The sequence below is a fragment of the Bufo gargarizans genome, chromosome 2 (genome assembly GCF_014858855.1).
Source record: "Bufo gargarizans isolate SCDJY-AF-19 chromosome 2, ASM1485885v1, whole genome shotgun sequence".
NCBI lineage: Eukaryota > Metazoa > Chordata > Amphibia > Anura > Bufonidae > Bufo > Bufo gargarizans.
The window spans coordinates 527,415,595-527,433,032 of NC_058081.1; the positions used below are offsets into that span (position 1 = coordinate 527,415,595).

The window sequence follows — 17,438 nt, forward strand, 5'->3', positions numbered from 1 at the left end:
TCTTTAGCAGGCACGGGGCAATCTGTTCTCAGCCAGCAGATAAGAGAGGTACAGATCCTGATGGTCTGTAGCGTATGCAGAAATGGTGGTTTTAGAGGGTCCAAATTTCTCCCAGACGCGTTTCGAAGTCTTATGGGTTCTGACTTCTTCCTCAGTGGTAATCTGGAGCCCACCTTACCACCTTCACATGTTCCCTCACCATGGTAAAAGATCATGTGGCGGAACATGTGATGACCGGAGTGACGTAATCACAGGTCCTGTTCATGTAATTAATGCTCACCACAGGTCCTGTTCAGCACAGGAGAAAGAAGGAGATGCCGGGCTACGCGAACAAGTGGACTAAGGTGAGTTAAATCATTTTTATTTTTTTTTAAACCCTCCAGCGCTATTTGACTATGCATTCTAACATGGTTATAAGGGAAAATAATAAAATCTCCAAACATGCGCAATTTTTTTCACATGAGTGCAAAACGCATTACAATGTTTTGCACTTGCGCAGAAAAATCGCGGGTGTTCCCATAACGCACCCGCACATTTTCCCGCAACGCCCGTGTGAAAGGGGCCTAAGGGTACTTTCACACTTGCGTTGTTGGATTCCGACAGGCAGTTCCGTTGCCGGAACTGCCTGCCGGATCCGGATATCTGTATGCAAATGAATAGCATTTGTAGATCCGGATCCGTCTCACAAATGCATTGCAATACCAGATCCGTCTCTCTGGTATGATCCGGAAAAACTAATCCGATATGAATTTTTTTAAACATTTTTAAAGGACTGCGCATGCGCAGACCAGGAAACCGGATCCGTTTTTCCAAAACACTTGGTGCCGGATCCGGCATTAATGCATTTCATGTCCACCTGAGTGAAGCCTGAAGAACTCTAGTGGTCTAAAGATCTCTTCTCCTCATAACTTAAAGGTAGTAGTACATTTTTTATTATTTTTCATTTATACCAAATTTTGGTCCAGTTTTGTACTGCTCTGTTCTATGTCTTTAGTGTCTGATGAAGGCCTGCGAGCCGAAAACGTTTACACGTATTGCCGCATTTCTTACTGTTCAGAAATAAATGAGAAACACAGTGAGAACAAAGAAAGAATTGTTGCTGTGATTTATTCTTATTTATTTAGGATAAAACCTCCTCCCCGCCACACACCACCCACTATTTGTAAAAGTGGCGAGGGTGTCAGAACATGCTAAAAAGTCTCAATTTTGTAGCAAAACAATATTGCAACAAAATGTGACTTTTCTACACCAAAAAACGATTGTACAACATTAGTACATTTCTCCAGCTATATGACTATATGGTAACCTCCCGTGCTTCCATTAGTGGTGGGTGCATGCGTCTAGAGATTTACTATGTAACTCTTATGAAAAGGAATTTCATGCTCTGTATCTGGAAAAACTAGATCGGCGGCTGTCCTTGGGATCAGTCATCAGTGGGTTCAAAAACCAACATTCAGCTCTGGTTAAGAAAACAATGAAGTTATTATATGGAGTTATTAGGCAGATATTCAGCTTTAGATGTGATGGTAAGAAAGGAGAAGTGCCACCTGCAGGGAGGAGCCATCTACTGCGTAATTACTACTTCTAAATATTCTTTCATAAGAGGCAGTATTACAGTGATTATATTCTTGTATATAGAGAGGCAGTATTATAGTAGTTATATTCTTGCACACAGAGGGCAGTATTATAGTAGATATATTCTTGTACATAGGAGGCAGCATTATAGTAGTTATATTCTTGTACATAGCAGGCAGTATTATAGTAGTTATATTCTTGTACATAGGAGGCAGCATTATAGTAGTTATATTCTTGTACATAGGAGACAGTATTATAGTAGTAATATTCTTGTACATAGGAGGCAGTATTATAGTAGTTATATTCTTGTACATAGGAGGCAGCATTATAGTAGTTATATTCTTGCACATAGAGGGCAGTATTATAGTAGTTATATTCTTGTACATAGAGGCAGTATTATAGTAGTTATATTCTTGTACATAGAGGCAGTATTGTAGTAGTTATATTCTTATACATAGGAGGCAGTATTATAGTAATTATATTCTTGTACATAGGGGACAGTATTATAGTAGTTATATTCTTGTACTTAGGAGGCAGTATTATAGTAGTTATATTCTTCTACATAGGGGACAGTGTTAGAGTAGTTATATTCTTGTACATCGGAGACAGTATTATAGTAGTTATATTCTTGTACATAGGAGGCAGTATTATAATAATTATATTCTTGTACATAGACAGTATTATAGTAATTATATTCTTGTACATAGGAGGCAGTATTATAATAATAATAATTATATTCTTGTACATAGGCAGTATTATAGTAATTATATTCTTGTACATAGGAGGCAGTATTACAGTAGTTATAGTCTTATACATAGGAGCAGTATTATAGTAGTAATAATCTTGTTCATAAGAACAGAGCGGCTAGTCGGGCATGTGTGCAGCCGCCCCATTCATTTCTGTGAAAGTTCAGGAGATATCCAAGCCCTGCATCTGGAACTCCCATAGAAATGAATCCGGAAAGAATCACATATACAGTGATCTCCATTCACTTCTCCTGTCCCGTGGGCGCTGTGAATGGAGAGGTGGCTGCATATACAGGGCTCTCTCTCAATTCTCTTTTATAGGAGTCCCAGAAATAGCAAGTGCACCTCTCCATCCACAACCGCAGCGGGATGAGACCTCATTCTCAAGATAGGTGCTACCTGCATCAGGCACTTACGACATAAACGTCAAGATGGGAGTACCCAGTTAAGCAGTCTGAAAGTTTTCCTGAAAACTCTGTTAGATATCATGGGAAGATGCCCCTAAGGCCTCATGCACACGACCGTTTTGTTTTTTAGTCCGCAAATTGCGGATCCGCAAAACACGGAAGCCGCCCGTGTGCCTTCCGCAATTTGTGGAACGGAACAGGCGGCCCATTGTAGAAATGCCTATTCTTGTCCGCTAAACGGACAAGAATAGGACATGTTATATTTTTTTTGCGGGGCTACGTAACGGAGCAACGGATGCGGACAGCACACGTCTTTTGCGGCCCCATTGAAGTGAATGGGTCCGCACCCGAGCTGCAAAAACTGCGGCTCGGATGCGGACCAGAACAACGGTCGTGTGCATGAGGCCTTAGTAGATTTTTGGGTTTTGATGTAAAAGTCTTTACTGGGGTAGAAGCAGAAAAAAAGAGGGAAGGCGGCTGGAGCAGGGACTACGAATTTCAATAAGGCTTGGGTGACCCTGTGACTTAATGATTGCTCCATAACTGCTAGAAATGATTGTTTCCGTTATATTACATTGGTTGTCTGTGCATTTAATACACAACGGCCTGGTTAAAGGAATGTGAGCAAAAATAATTCTCAGCCACAGGAGGAAAAACTGTAGGTAAGTAATGGCCTCCTCGCTCGCGCGGCCGTGACAATAAAGCATTATTATTCTTATTTCGGAATATCTTCTTCCTGGGGAGGCTGTAAATGGAGTTGGTAATGACGGGGTGATTTTCTCTGCGCACAGGCTGATGCTGCTTCTTCAGTCCAACATCTCCAGAATGAAGTTATTACCATCAGGAATATGTACGAGCAGGAGATTGGAAATCTGCGGGAAAAGCTGGAACACAATTATAAGGCACAGGACGGCAATGGCTTCACCGCGGCTCTATCTTCTGAGTACCAGAATAGGTATTTATGTGCCGATGTATCCTACATATGTGACTGGGAGCGGCCTGTCTACATAAATGTATGATAATTAATCGTATAAATTATTTAATGAGGAACTCTGCTCAAATCGGTAAAATGTGAAGGAAATGAAACTATGTCCTTACAAGACCTACATAGACTGGACTACTAAACTGAGCCATCTAGCTAATGATTTGGGGCACCTGCTGTCCACTTCTAAAGACAAGCAACTGAACAGGAGGGGGCTTCTTTGGGGATGGAGACCCGGGATAAATTGCCCATTTTGTGCACTTGACTAACAAAACAACATTTTTGCCTCCTTAAAGGGGTTGGTCGCTTTCTGGCTATTGTTGACCAAAATTTATGTAAGATGATTATATGACTCTAATAGAGTCCGTGTTGAAATTCTGCACATTTTCTATATTTCATGAGGTATGCCCCTTGTTTGCTAACTCTTTTCTGCTGTCCGCACAGAGGTTATCTCCATAACATGGCTGCTGAAGAACGAATCACCTCCATGTGAGGCCTGCTCCATTCATATACGTGGCACCTGCCATCTGCACTTGTGCTTGAGGAGACATCACATGGAGCCACATGACGCTCCATCAGCTGCCATTTTATGGACTGGGCTTCATTGTTGACAGTATAAAAGACTTTGTAAACAAGGGGGCATAGTACCTTCATACTAGACCAAGTCTCCAACTCCGCCCGAAGCATAGCTACTGACTCAGCTGGGGATCGGTTAGGAGAGTGTAAGTTCCTTCATGTTTTTTGCAGTATACGGAGCCCCTGGGACAATTTTTATCTTGTGCTTCAATATTAATTTTAATATTAGCAATACATCATTGGATTATTGATATTTTAAGGTCCAAATTGCACCAAATGTGAAGTTATCGCGATGGATGGAGCACAAGCTTCTGCATGGAAACCGGACTGTCTGGCCACCCTAACTACTGTGCTCTGTAGCTCCGGTGCCGACTTCTGGCTGGGTTACACAGAACATTTGATCAGCGGGAGTGCGGGATGCCGGACCTCCGCCAATAAGCTAGTGATTGCCTATTCTGAGGACAGGCCATCACCTAAATGGCTGGACAACCCCTTTATTTCTATAGATGGGTGGAAGTCCTACATGTCCAATCCCCACTGACATCAAATCCCAAAAACTGAATTAAATTTTTTTTTTTAAGGTAAAAACATTATTAGGGCCTATTTTTATGTTTCCTGATGATGTAATATGTCTTATAACGACTTTTTACAAATCTTTCTTTATAACCTAGAATTTGGGAAATGAACAGAGACATTCTGAAAAAGGATGAAGACATCCAAGAGTTACAGCTTCTGGTGGCGAATAAGGAGTCAAACATACAGGCGTTAAAGGGTGCTGCTGTGTCCCCAACCATACAGCTGGAAATGGCCAAACAAGACTTGGGGGAACTGCAGAGAAACCTTGTGATGGCTCAGACAAAGTAAGTGCCCCTTACTTTACCCACTGGGACTATTGTAACCCTGCATGGGATACATAGTGAACATGTATGGAGAGTTAATACAGCGGTCCCTCAAGTTACAATATTAATTGGTTCCAGGGTGACCATGGTATGTTGAAACCATTGCAAAATTTCACCCAAGATAAAAGAAAATGAAGATTTAAGAAAAATAAGCAGATAGATAAAACAAATACATACATATAACAGTCAGGATAGCTACCAACTAGCAACTAATACAGCGGCCACCAGAGAAGTGTTCATGACTGGTGGGATCTGAGTCTGAGACATTGAATGTTGAGTCTGGTTTCAACTTATGATGGGTCAGAAAAGACCATTGGATGTTGAAAATATAGTATCCTGAGGCCATTGTATCCTGAGGGACCCCTGTTCTATAGTATATTGCTGTGTAGAAAAGTATTTCATTTTATCAATCTATTGGAAACTGAAGACATCACTGAGCCAGGAGACACGTTCATGGTGCGGGGATGTCAGTAGTTCCTAGTTCCTCATCTGGATAACCCTTTTCTTAAATAAGGACCAAATATCTGCAGTTATAAGTGTGGCAGTTGTAGTCTGCTGTAGATCTCTCCTGTAGAGGACATGTGGTGTCAGGATCAGCAGTTCGATGATGTGGTTTGGCTAAGGCCACTTTAGCACAGTCAGTGAAAAAGCAAACATATAAGGCAAGGGCTACACGGCGACACCGTCGCGGCCAGGATCGCTGAGCAGAGGTGATTCCATAAAAATGAATGGGATTGCCACAGCAGTCGCAGGAAATCGCGATGTCGCTGTGTAGCCCTTGTCTAAATGTATAAATTGCAGGTTTTACTGAATGTTTTCTTACAAAACTATATTTTAATCCTCTCAACTTCTCCTGCTCTATAACAAGGTGCTGTCAGATCACAGTGCATTTTTTGGTGACAGGTCCTCTTTACACTACCCAAACATTGGGCAGATTATCGTACGAACACTGGTCAGAGATAATCTGCCGGTGTAAAGGTGCCGCCGATGTCGCTCGTTCATGCGGTCACCTAAATCATCGTTTGCTGACGGCAGACTCTGCCATCTAAACAGCCTCTGCTGCTGGCAAACAATGTTTCTGTATGGGGACGAGCGATGGCATTCACTTGTGAGTAGGCGATTGTCGGGAAGGAACACTTCCTAAGTTCCTTTCCAACTATCGTTTGCTCAATTGAGCAGTGTTAGGGCACTGTCACACTAGCGTTTTTGTTTTCCGGTATTGAGTTATGTCACAGGAGCTCAATACCGGAAAAGAACTGATCAGATTTATCCTAATGCATTCTGAGTGGAGAGCATTCCGTTCAGGATGCATCAGTTCAGTCCCTCTTACGTTTTTTGGACGGAGAAAATACCGCCGCATGCTGCAGTTTTATCTCCCGCCAAAAATACTGATCACTTGCTGGAATTAATTTACATCGACGTGTATTAGTGCCGGATCCGGCATTAAGTGTTCCGACAAAACAGATCCGTCTTTCCGGTCTGCACATGCGCAGACCTTTAAAAATGCAAAAAAAAAATTACCAGATCCGTTTTTCCGGATGACACCAGAGAGACGGATCCGGTATTTCAATGCATTTGTCAGACGGATCCGCCTGACAAATGACACCAGTTTGCGTTCGGATTGCTGGATCTGGCAGGCAGTACCGGCGACGGAACTGCCTGCCGGAATCCTCTGCCGCAAGTGTGAAAGTACTCTAAGGCCTCATGCACACGACAGTATTTTTTTGTGGTCCGCAAAAAAGGGTTCAGTTGTTCCGTGATCCGTGTCCGTTTTTGTTTCCATGTGTCTTCCTTTATTTTTGAAGGATCAACAGACAAAGTAAAAAAAAGTCAAGTTTGCCATGCAAATGATAGGAAAAAAACGGAAGCGGACGCGGATGACAATCTTGTGTGCCTCCATGTTTTTTCACGGACCCATTGACTTGAATAGGTCTGCGAACCGTTGTCCGTGAAAAAAATAGGACAGGTCATATTTTTTTTCACAGACTGGAAACACGGATCATGGACGCGGATGACAAACGGTGCATTAGCCGAGTTTTCCACGGACCCATTGAAAGTCAATGGGTCCGCAGAAAATCACAGAAAACGGAACAACGGACACGGGACACAACAACGGTCGTGTGCATGAGGCCTAAGGCTGAGTTCAGACTTCAGTTAAAAATTGGTCAGTTATTTCCATCACTTATTGTGAGCCAAAAGCCGTAGTGGAGCCTTCACAGAGATAAGCTATAATGGAAAGATTGCCTCCTGTGTTGTGTTTGTGACCCACACCTGGTTTTGATGGAAATGACTGAGCAAATAACTGAGGTGTGAACTCGGCCTTAAGGCGCCTTTAGACAAATCAGGGAAGGAACTTCAAAACTTGACAAGATAAGTACATATCTTATCTCTGAGAGCTCTGGACAGTTATCTCCAAACAACTTCAGCTTCCAGACCTCACACAGATAAGAGACTCTCATAGGCGACATTATCCAGTGTTGTTCTACATAGTGTTATAAAGCATACTGCTATAACCTGGGCATCTTCTGTATATATTAAAATATATGTACAGCTGGTATAAGTCATACATCTTCTTGTATATAGTAATATGGGCCATGCTGGTATAACCTGGGCATCTTCTGTATATAATTATATATGTACAGCTGGTATAAGTCATACATCTTCTTGTATATAGTGATATGGGCCATGCTGGTATAACCTGGGCATCTTTTGTATATATTAAAATATATGTACAGCTGGTATAAGTCATACATCTTCTTGTATATAGTGATATGAACCATGCTGGTATAACCTGGGCATCTTCTGTATATAATTGTATATGTACAGCTGGTATAAGTTATACATCTTCTTGTATATAGTGATATGGAGCATGCTGGTATAACCTGGGCATCTTCTGTATATAATTGTATATGTACAGCTGGTATAAGTTATACATCTTCTTGTATATAGTGATATGAACCATGCTGGTATAACCTGGGCATCTGCTGTATATAATTATATATGTACAGCTGGTATAAGTCATACATCTTCTTGTATATAGTGATATGAACCATGCTGGTATAACCTAGGCATCTTCTGTATATATTAAAATGTATGTACAACTGGTATGTCATACATCTTCTTGTATACAGTTATATGGGCCATGCTGGTATAACCTGGGCATCCACTATATATCATTATATATGTACAGCTGGTATTAGTTATACATCTTCTTGTATATAGTGATATGAACCATGCTGGTATAACCTGGGCATCTACTGTATATAATTATATATGTACAGCTGGTATTAGTTATACATCTTCTTGTATATAGTGATATGGGCCATGCTGGTATAACCTGGGCATCTACTATATATAATTATATATGTATAGCTGGTATAAGTTATACATCTTCTTGTATATAGTGATATGAACCATGCTGGTATAACCTGGGCATCTACTGTATATAATTATATATGTACAGCTGGTATAAGTTATACATCTTCTTGTATATAGTGATATGAACCATGCTGGTATAACCTGGGTATCTTCTGTATATAATTATATATGTACAGCTGGTATAAGTTATATATCTTGTATATAGTGATATGGGCCATGCTGGTATAACCTGGGCATCCACTATATATCATTATATATGTACAGCTGGTATTAGTTATACATCTTCTTGTATATAGTGATATGAACCATGCTGGTATAACCTGGGCATCTACTGTATATAATTATATATGTACAGCTGGTATTAGTTATACATCTTCTTGTATATAGTGATATGGGCCATGCTGGTATAACCTGGGCATCTACTATATATAATTATATATGTATAGCTGGTATAAGTTATACATCTTCTTGTATATAGTGATATGAACCATGCTGGTATAACCTGGGCATCTACTGTATATAATTATATATGTACAGCTGGTATAAGTCATACATCTTCTTGTATATAGTGATATGGAGCATGCTGGTATAACCTGGGCATCTTCTGTATATAATGATATATGTACAGCTGGTATAAGTCATACATCTTCTTGTATATAGTGATATGGAGCATACTGGTATAACCTGGGCATCTTCTTTATAGAATTATATATTGTTGCCATAACCTAGAGATGCTTTTCAAACGCTATTAGCATCTTATATTAGTGAATTTATGTAGAACTGGCAGAGGGGCCCTAAATTGTCTACTTTCCTAAGGATCCAATTTATATAATAACAGCAGGTCAGTGGGTGACAGTAATTGGCTGCATTTTACATTTTGCGATTTCTAGAGATTCGTGAGAGCCTCTGTGCCTCTCCTTCTGTGTGACCCTTTTCTTGCACAATACACAATGCACTTATTATGCACTGATTTTGACTTACTGTGTTGTATACTCCATTCACATCCAAAGCTGCATTGGAATTCCTGCTGTTTGCCCTTGGAAACTCTGCTTCTACTCTGCAGGAAGACGTGGTTAAACAGCTCGATTCTGTGTAACAGTCATCTTTTCTCTCACAATGCACTGTTCTCTAAAGACAGAAATCATGCAAAATGTTTAATGCAGCTCTGGCTGTGACCAGAGTGTAAAGCATGCTATGACATTAAATTGAGAGAATCTATTAAATTTTGAGATACTTTAAAGGGGTTGTCCAGGTTCAGAGCTGAACCTGGACATCCCTCCATTTTCACCCCGGCAGCCCCCCTGACATGAGCATCGGAGCAGTTCATGCTCCGATGCTCTCCTTTGCCCTGCGCTAAATCGCGCAGGGCAAAGGCATTTTTCTGAGTTCCGGTGACATACCGGGCTCTCTATGGGGCTGACAGGCAGCCCGGTGACGTCACCGGCACTGATGGGCGGGATTTGGCTCTGCCCTAGCCAGTAAAACGGCTAGGGCAGAGCTAAAGCCCGCCCCTCAGAGCCGGTGACGTCACCGAACACACTGCTGGGCGGAAGTTGCCGCCCAGCAGTGTGTTATTGAAAACACAAGAGCCTGTGCCCTGCGCGATCTAGCACAGGGCAAGGGAGCGCATCGGAGCATGAGATGCTCCGATGCCAGGCTCAGGAGGGCTGCCGGGGTGAAAATAAGGGTATGTCCGGGTTCAGCTCTGAACCCGGACAACCCCTTTAAGGGGGAGGTAAATGTACTGGTGAGTTTCCATTTTGGTGATAATTTCTGTGATTATGTCCACAGATATGAAGAAGAGTTTTCCCAGCGTTTAACCCTTGAGGAGAAAATCAAAGAGCTGACAGAACAGCTAGGGAAGCTGAAGTATAATCACATGAAGGTGGGTTTATAGCAACCGCCCTATATGATGGGCGCCATGTTTAAAGATGAATGCTCACTTTCGCCTAAGGACAGGAAGAAAACTTTAAAGGGATTGTCTGAGATTTTGATATTGATGACCTATCCTCAAGTATAGGTCATCAGTATCAGATCACTCGGGGTCTGACCCCTGGCACACCCACCACTCGTCTGTTTGAAAAGGCTGCAGTGCTGAGCTGCAATACCAAGTGCACCCAATATCCAATGGATGGTGCAGTGCTTGCTAAGCGGCAAGGAGGCCATTGTGACGACGAGTGCTGCGGCCTCCTGAAACAGCTGATTGGTGGGAGTGCTGGGAGTTAGGGCTCTTTCACACGAGCGGATGCCGGGCGGGTAATCCGCTGCGTGAAATAGAGCCAAGCCCCGTTCCGGACAGCAGAGACATGGAGCAGTAACATGATTGATAACGCTCAGTGCCTCTCTGTGATCTTTTTACTACAAAATCATGGTGAGAGAAAGTTGTCACTGTGATTTTGTAGTAAAAAGGTCACAGAGAGGCACAGAGCGTTATCAATCATGTTACTGCTCCGTGTCTCTGCTGTCCAGTGCGGGGCTTGGCACTCTTTCACGCAGCGGATTACCCGCACGGAATCCGCTCGTGTGAAAGAGCCCTTAGACCGCCGCCAATCTGATTTTTGATTACCTATCTTGCGGATAGGTCATTAGTACTAAACACCTGGACAACCCCTTTAACTAGTGTAGGATGAACAGTTCTGCAACTTTCTAATGTGCTTTGTGTTTGCAGTTAGTGAATGGATACATTCCTGTACAGACCTAATACTTATCACAACTTAAGGCGGGTTTACACGTCCCCATGTAACAGCCGATTGTCGAGAAGGAAGCGTTCCTTCTCCACAGTCGGCTGCTCGTTCAGTGAAGGAGACCGCTGTATTTACATGTGGCGATCTCCTTCACAGTATGAGGATGGGGGACAGGTATTGTGATCCCTTGTCATCCGAATCATTGTTTATGGGAAGCAGGATCACTGTTTAGACAGCACGACCTGCTGCCCAGACACGATAATTTAGATGCCTGCATGAGCGGCAGGATCACCCGATGAACAAGCGTTTCGCTCATTCATCAGCGGCACATTTAGATGGTCAGATTATCAGGAATGATAATCTGGGGGGCTTTTTGGGATGTGTAAATCCACTTTAAGGCCTAGTTCTAGCTTCAGTGTTTCGGACAGTGATTTCCATTAGTGATTGTGAGCCAGAACCAGGATTGGAGCCTGCACAGAGATAAGGTACAATGCACATATGGTTTTGGTTCACAATCACCAATAGAAATCACTGACCAAATCACGGAAATGTGAACTAGGCCTAAGGGTTTGCTACAATGCATCCAATGTAGACAGTGCTGCTGCGTTAGGGTACTTTCACACTTGCGTTTTTCTTTTCCGACACTGAGTTCCGTCACAGGGGCTCTATACCGGAAAAGAACTGATCAGGATTATCCCCATGCATTCTGAATGGAGAGCATTCCGTTCAGGATGCATCAGGATGTCTTCAGTTCAGTCATTTTGACTGATCAGGCAAAACATAAAACCGTAGCGTGCTACGGTTTTATCTCCGGCCAAAAAACTGAAGACATGCCTGAATGCATTTTTTCCCAAAGGAATGTATTAGTGCCGGATCCGGCATTCAAAATACCGGAATGCTAGATCCGTCCTTCCAATCTGCGCATGCGCAGAGTGAAAAAAAGGTGAAAAAAATAAATGCTGGATGACACCGGAAAGACGGATCCTGCATTTCAATGCATTTTTTTGACTGATCTGGCATTTTTAAGACTGATCAGGATCCTGATCAGGCTTACAAATACCATCAGTTGGTATGCGTTTTGCCGGCGACGGAACTGCTTGCCGGATCACTCTGCCGCAAGTGTAAAAGTAGCCTTAGGTAAACATATCAGCTCTGATAGTTTGTTGCCATGTATCAGTGCAGATAAAATGTATCAGTCTGGATGATAAAGAAGGAACAGTAAGTATGTTGCCACTGGACAGTCCCCAAAACAGATCTAATGAACTAATAGTAAGGCTGGTTACAGCCTGGATTTGTGGGAGGGGCTGCCCTCTATATAATCCCGAGCAGCCTCACCCTGGGGGCGGTCGCTTCGTGCCCCACCCTCCCGACCCTTCTTTCTTTCATTTCACTCTCCTGGGTGGCCCACATATTCAGGCCTACCCCGCACTGGCTCCAGGCACAGTTCAGCCAGATATATCATGGAGTGCTGGTAGGCATCCCTCCCAACTCCACGTTCTTGCACACCTCAGCCCAGACCACAACTAGAAGAGGGTTGAATGGAAAAACTTCAGATCATTGTATATTTGTTTCTAGGAAAGCTGGAGGATAACCAACATAACCCCCACAGCCACCACGGCTTTGTCACTGAATAGTAAAACTAGGCACTGGAACTGAGGGATAGATTGCTTCACATGCAAGAGACTAGTCTTCGGGTATCTGTGAAAGTTGGGTGATAGACTGTGATGACGACTATGTTGGCAGCACCCAGCTTTCTAAACACTGATAGAACTTATTGAAGAGTATATAATAATCCCTATGCTGTTGTATTAACAGGATTTACAGGAACTGAGAGCCCAAGTGGCCCAGTCAGAGGCCCTAGTCCTCCAGCTAGAAGATAAACTGCGTAGGGTGAGCAGTGGCGCTCCAGCTCTGGTCGAGACGGTGCAGAAAATTCAGGAGGCGAGTATGGCAGAAGTGAAAAGACTGCAGGATGAGACTGAGACTGTCTATAGTCAAAGTGTAAGTATCTCCTACTGAAAAATACTAAGGCATTGTGGGACCCATAGATGGAATCTGAAGGCCCTCACAAATGTACATGACACCCACATCAATGACCCTGGTTTACACACAGATACGAGCACAGGATCCTCCCCCCCCCCATTCCCTGTAATGGTGGGGTGCCCCACTATTTACAGGCTGTACTTGTAGTGACAATGTGGAATACCATTCAGGACAGGAGGCTGAGAATGTTGAGTGATAACTAGTGTTGGGCGAGCATGCTCGGCCGAACACCATTTTGACTCGAGTCTGTGACATTCAGTTGAATTTTTTCACCGCTGGTGACAGCGACATTACCTGCGCTACATCTCCTGTATAACGTTTGCGCATCCTAAATATCTGTGACATTCAGTGTAATTTATTTGTGCATACACTTACAAAACCTGCGCTTCTGTACACGTGACATACCATTTAATATGCTCAAGACGAGCAGTAAGGGACGGTGAAGTGGCCGTGCTGCTGATGGTGCACGCAGAGGCCGTGGCTCAGGGCGCAGTGAAACTGTGCCTGCTGCCAGAGCACAAGGAACACACTCATCCACAATACCTAGCTTCATGTCCCAGTTTGCAGGGTAGCGCAGGACAACGCTCTCGAAGTCAGACCAGTGCAACCAGGTGGTCGATTGGATTGCAGCAGATAATGCTTCCAGTCAGTTAAGCACCACCCTGTCTTCCACAAAGTCTAGTCTCAGTAGCCAAGAGTCTGGTCAACAGAATCCTCACCCTGATCCTCCTTCCTCCCACCATGGAGAGTATTGACAAACAAGTTATTCCACACTCTGATATTCCGAGGAGCTCTTTTTTTATCGCCATTCCTTGATTTGGCCCTCTCGACAAGCCCGTTTGAAGAGGGACATGAGATCTTGTGCACTGATTCCCAAACTCTTGAGCATCCACAGTCAGAAAAAGATGACAGTGGGGAACGGCAATTAGTGTTTCACAAGGTGGATGATGATGATGATGAGACACAGTTGCCAGTAAGTCAATGGCAATTAGTGTCAAGAGCTTCATGATGAGGATGAGATACAGTTGTCAATAAGTGAGGTTCTTGTTAGGTCAAGAAGTCCGGAGGATGACTAGAGTGAGGAAGTGGAAGAGGAGGTGGTGGACGATGAAATCACTGACCCAACCTGGGAAGCTGGCAAGCCGAGCGAGGACAGCAGTACAGAGGGCGAGGGATCCGCAGCACTGCAACAGGCTGGAAGAGGCATTGGGGTGGCAAAAGAGAGAAGGCGAGCCACACCAAACAGGCACCCCCTTCCAGCTATCTCCCTTGCCAAGGGGTAGGTGTTCTGCAGTCTTGCGCATTTTTGAGGAAAGATAAAAGAATTGTCATTTGCAACCTGTGCCATACCAAAAGGAGCAGGAGCGTGAACAATAGCAACCTCACCACCACTGACATAGGTGGGCTGAACACCTGGGTCCACAATTAGTGTCTGCGTGTCACACCACTGCCTCCTCTTCCCCTGTGTTATGTGCTGGCCAATCCCCTGTCCAAGACGCAGGCCCGGATGCCTCCTGCCCTGCACTTGGACCTTCGCAAGCACCATCATCTTACACATCCACTTCTGTGTCCCAGCGCAGCGTACATATGTCCATACTCCAGGCCTTTGAACGAAAGCACAAATACCCAGCCACCCACCCACAGGCCAAAGCACTAAATGCGCACCTTTCCAAATTGGCCCTGGAAATGTTGCCATTTAGGCTTGTGGACACTGAGGCTTTCCACAGCCTGATCGCGGCGGCCGTCCCTTGTTACTCAGTCCCAAGCCGCCACTATTTTTCCCGGTGTGCCGTCCCCGCCTTACACCAGCATGTGTCCCGTAACATCACCTGTGCCCTTACCAACGCAGTTATTGGGAAGGTCCACTTAACGACTGACACATGGACAAGTGCTTTTGGCCAGGAACGCTACATTTCCCTGACGGCACACTGGGAGAACGTTGTGGAGCCCGGGAACGAGTCGTACCCTGGGATGGCACAAGTGCTACCGATGCCAAGGACTGTGGGCCCTACTTCCATCAGGCTTTACGCCACCACCTACATTAGTGGCTGCAACCCCCCTTCTCCTCCTCCACTTCCACCTCTGAATTCTCATCTTGCAGCACTAGTCAGCCATCAGTAGCTGGAAGCAGTGTAGCACTGCAGTGGGGAAGTGGCAACAGGCCGTGCTGAAACTAATTTGCTTAGGTGACAAACAGCACACTGCGGCAGAGCTGTGGCAGGGTATAAGGGACCAGACTGAGCTGTGGCTCTCGCCACTTAACCTACAACAAGGCATGGTTGTGTCTGATAATGTCCGTAACTTGGTGGCGGCTTTGGAGCTCGGCAAGCTCACACACATACCATGCCTAGTCCACGTGTTCAACTTATTGGTTCAGCGGTTTCTCAAAACCTACCCCAATTTGCCTGAGCTACTTGTGAAGGTGCGCCGCGTTTGTGCCCATTTCCGAATGTCATCTACAGCTGCCGCCGGTCTGGCAACGCTGCAGCAGCGCTTGAAATTGCCAGCTCACCGACTGTTGTGCGACGTGAGCACACGATGGGACTCCACGTCCCACATGTTGGCCAGCCATTGTGAGCAGCAGAGGGCAGTAGTGGAATACCAGCTGCAACATGGTCGTTGCCTTTCCAGTCAGCTTCCGCTCTTCACAAGCGACGAGTGGGCATGGATGTCTGACCTCTTTGAGGTTTTACGCAACTTTGAGGAATCAACACATGGTGAGCGGCAATGCCGCTATTATCAGCGTAACCATCACACTTCTATGTCTACTGAAAAGCTCGCTGCTCACAATGAAGGCGGACGCTTTGCATGTGGAAGAGGTGGAAATGGGGGAAGACAGTACACAGGGTGATAGCCAGACCACCCTCAGTTTGTCTTCTCAGCGCGAATTGGACTGATGATGAGGAGCAGGAGACTGTTCCTTCGCTTCAGAGAGTAGTACCCATAGCAGGTTTATTCCATCCGTTCAGCGTGGAGGAGGAGGAAGAGGATGAGGAGATTGAGAGTCATCCTCCTGATGAGGACAGAAAAGTCTTGTCTGTTGGGACTCTGGCACACATGGCTGACTTTATGTTATGCTGCCTTTCCCGTGACCCTCGCGTTATACACATTTTGGCCAACACCGATTACTGGTTGTTCACCCTTCTCGACCCCCGCTACAAAGAGAACATCTCATCTCTCATTCCCGTGGTGGAGAGGACTAGCAAAATGGTGCAATACCAGAAGGTCCTTGTGAAAAATTGCTCCAAAAATTTCCAGCTGACTACGCTGGCGGCAGAGTCCGTAGTTCCTTGGGCAACCGTGGAGGGGAGACGAGGGGAACATGCAGCAGTTCCAACAGAGGCAGGGCCCACCAGCACCCTCACCCTGATGCGCGGCCTAGTGTCACAAGGAGGGAAAAGTTTTGGAAGATGGTGAAGGAGTATGTAGCAGACCTTGTCAACATCCTCAATGATACCTCTGTGCCTTACAACTACTGGGTGTCCAAGCTGGAACCCGTGGCACGAACTGGCGCTCTACGCCTTGGAGGTGCTGGCCTGCCCTGCCGCCAGCGTTTTGTCAGAGCGGGTATTTAGTGCTGCTTGGGGCATAATAACTGATAAGTGCATCCGACTGTCAACTGAAAATGCTGACAGGTTGACTCTTATCACAATGAACAAGGCCTGGATTGCCCCGGACTTCTCTACTCCACCAGAGGAAAGCGGCTGAATACAAAGGCACTTTAAATGTGGCTTTTATGGTGTATTGAATACACTGTATTCCCATGCACCCCTTCCACCACAAAAAAGGGTATATGGTTTAATCTTCCTTTTCTCCTCCTCCTCCTCCTCCATCATTTCATCATGCTTATTAGGCCGCCCTCGTCCCTAATGTTTTAAAGGGTCAGCTCAGCAGCAGACCCTTACACCTAATGTTTTAGAGGGTCACCAGCAGGCCCTCGCCCCTAATGTTTTAGATGGTCAGATCAGCAGCAGGCCCTCGCCCCTGATGTTTTAGAGGGTCAGCTCAGCAGCAGACCCTCATCCTTAATGTTTTAGATGGTCAGATCAGCAGCAGACCCTCGCCCCTAATGTTTTTGAGGGTCACCAGCAGGCCCTTTCGTCTAATGTTTTTGAGGGTCACCAGCAGGCCATCAATCCTAATTTTTC

General features: G+C 44.8%; 1 protein-coding gene across 1 annotated transcript in view; it reads left to right on the forward strand.

The window, feature by feature from the left end:
- Positions 1-17,438, forward strand: part of LMNTD1 (lamin tail domain containing 1) — a 102,778-nt gene that overhangs the window by 14,604 nt on the left and 70,736 nt on the right. The window contains exons 3-6 of the mRNA XM_044278031.1: positions 3,520-3,683; positions 4,958-5,146; positions 10,355-10,448; positions 13,063-13,248. Coding sequence (XP_044133966.1) covers positions 3,520-3,683; positions 4,958-5,146; positions 10,355-10,448; positions 13,063-13,248 — 633 coding nt within the window. The remainder of the gene's footprint in view (positions 1-3,519; positions 3,684-4,957; positions 5,147-10,354; positions 10,449-13,062; positions 13,249-17,438) is intronic.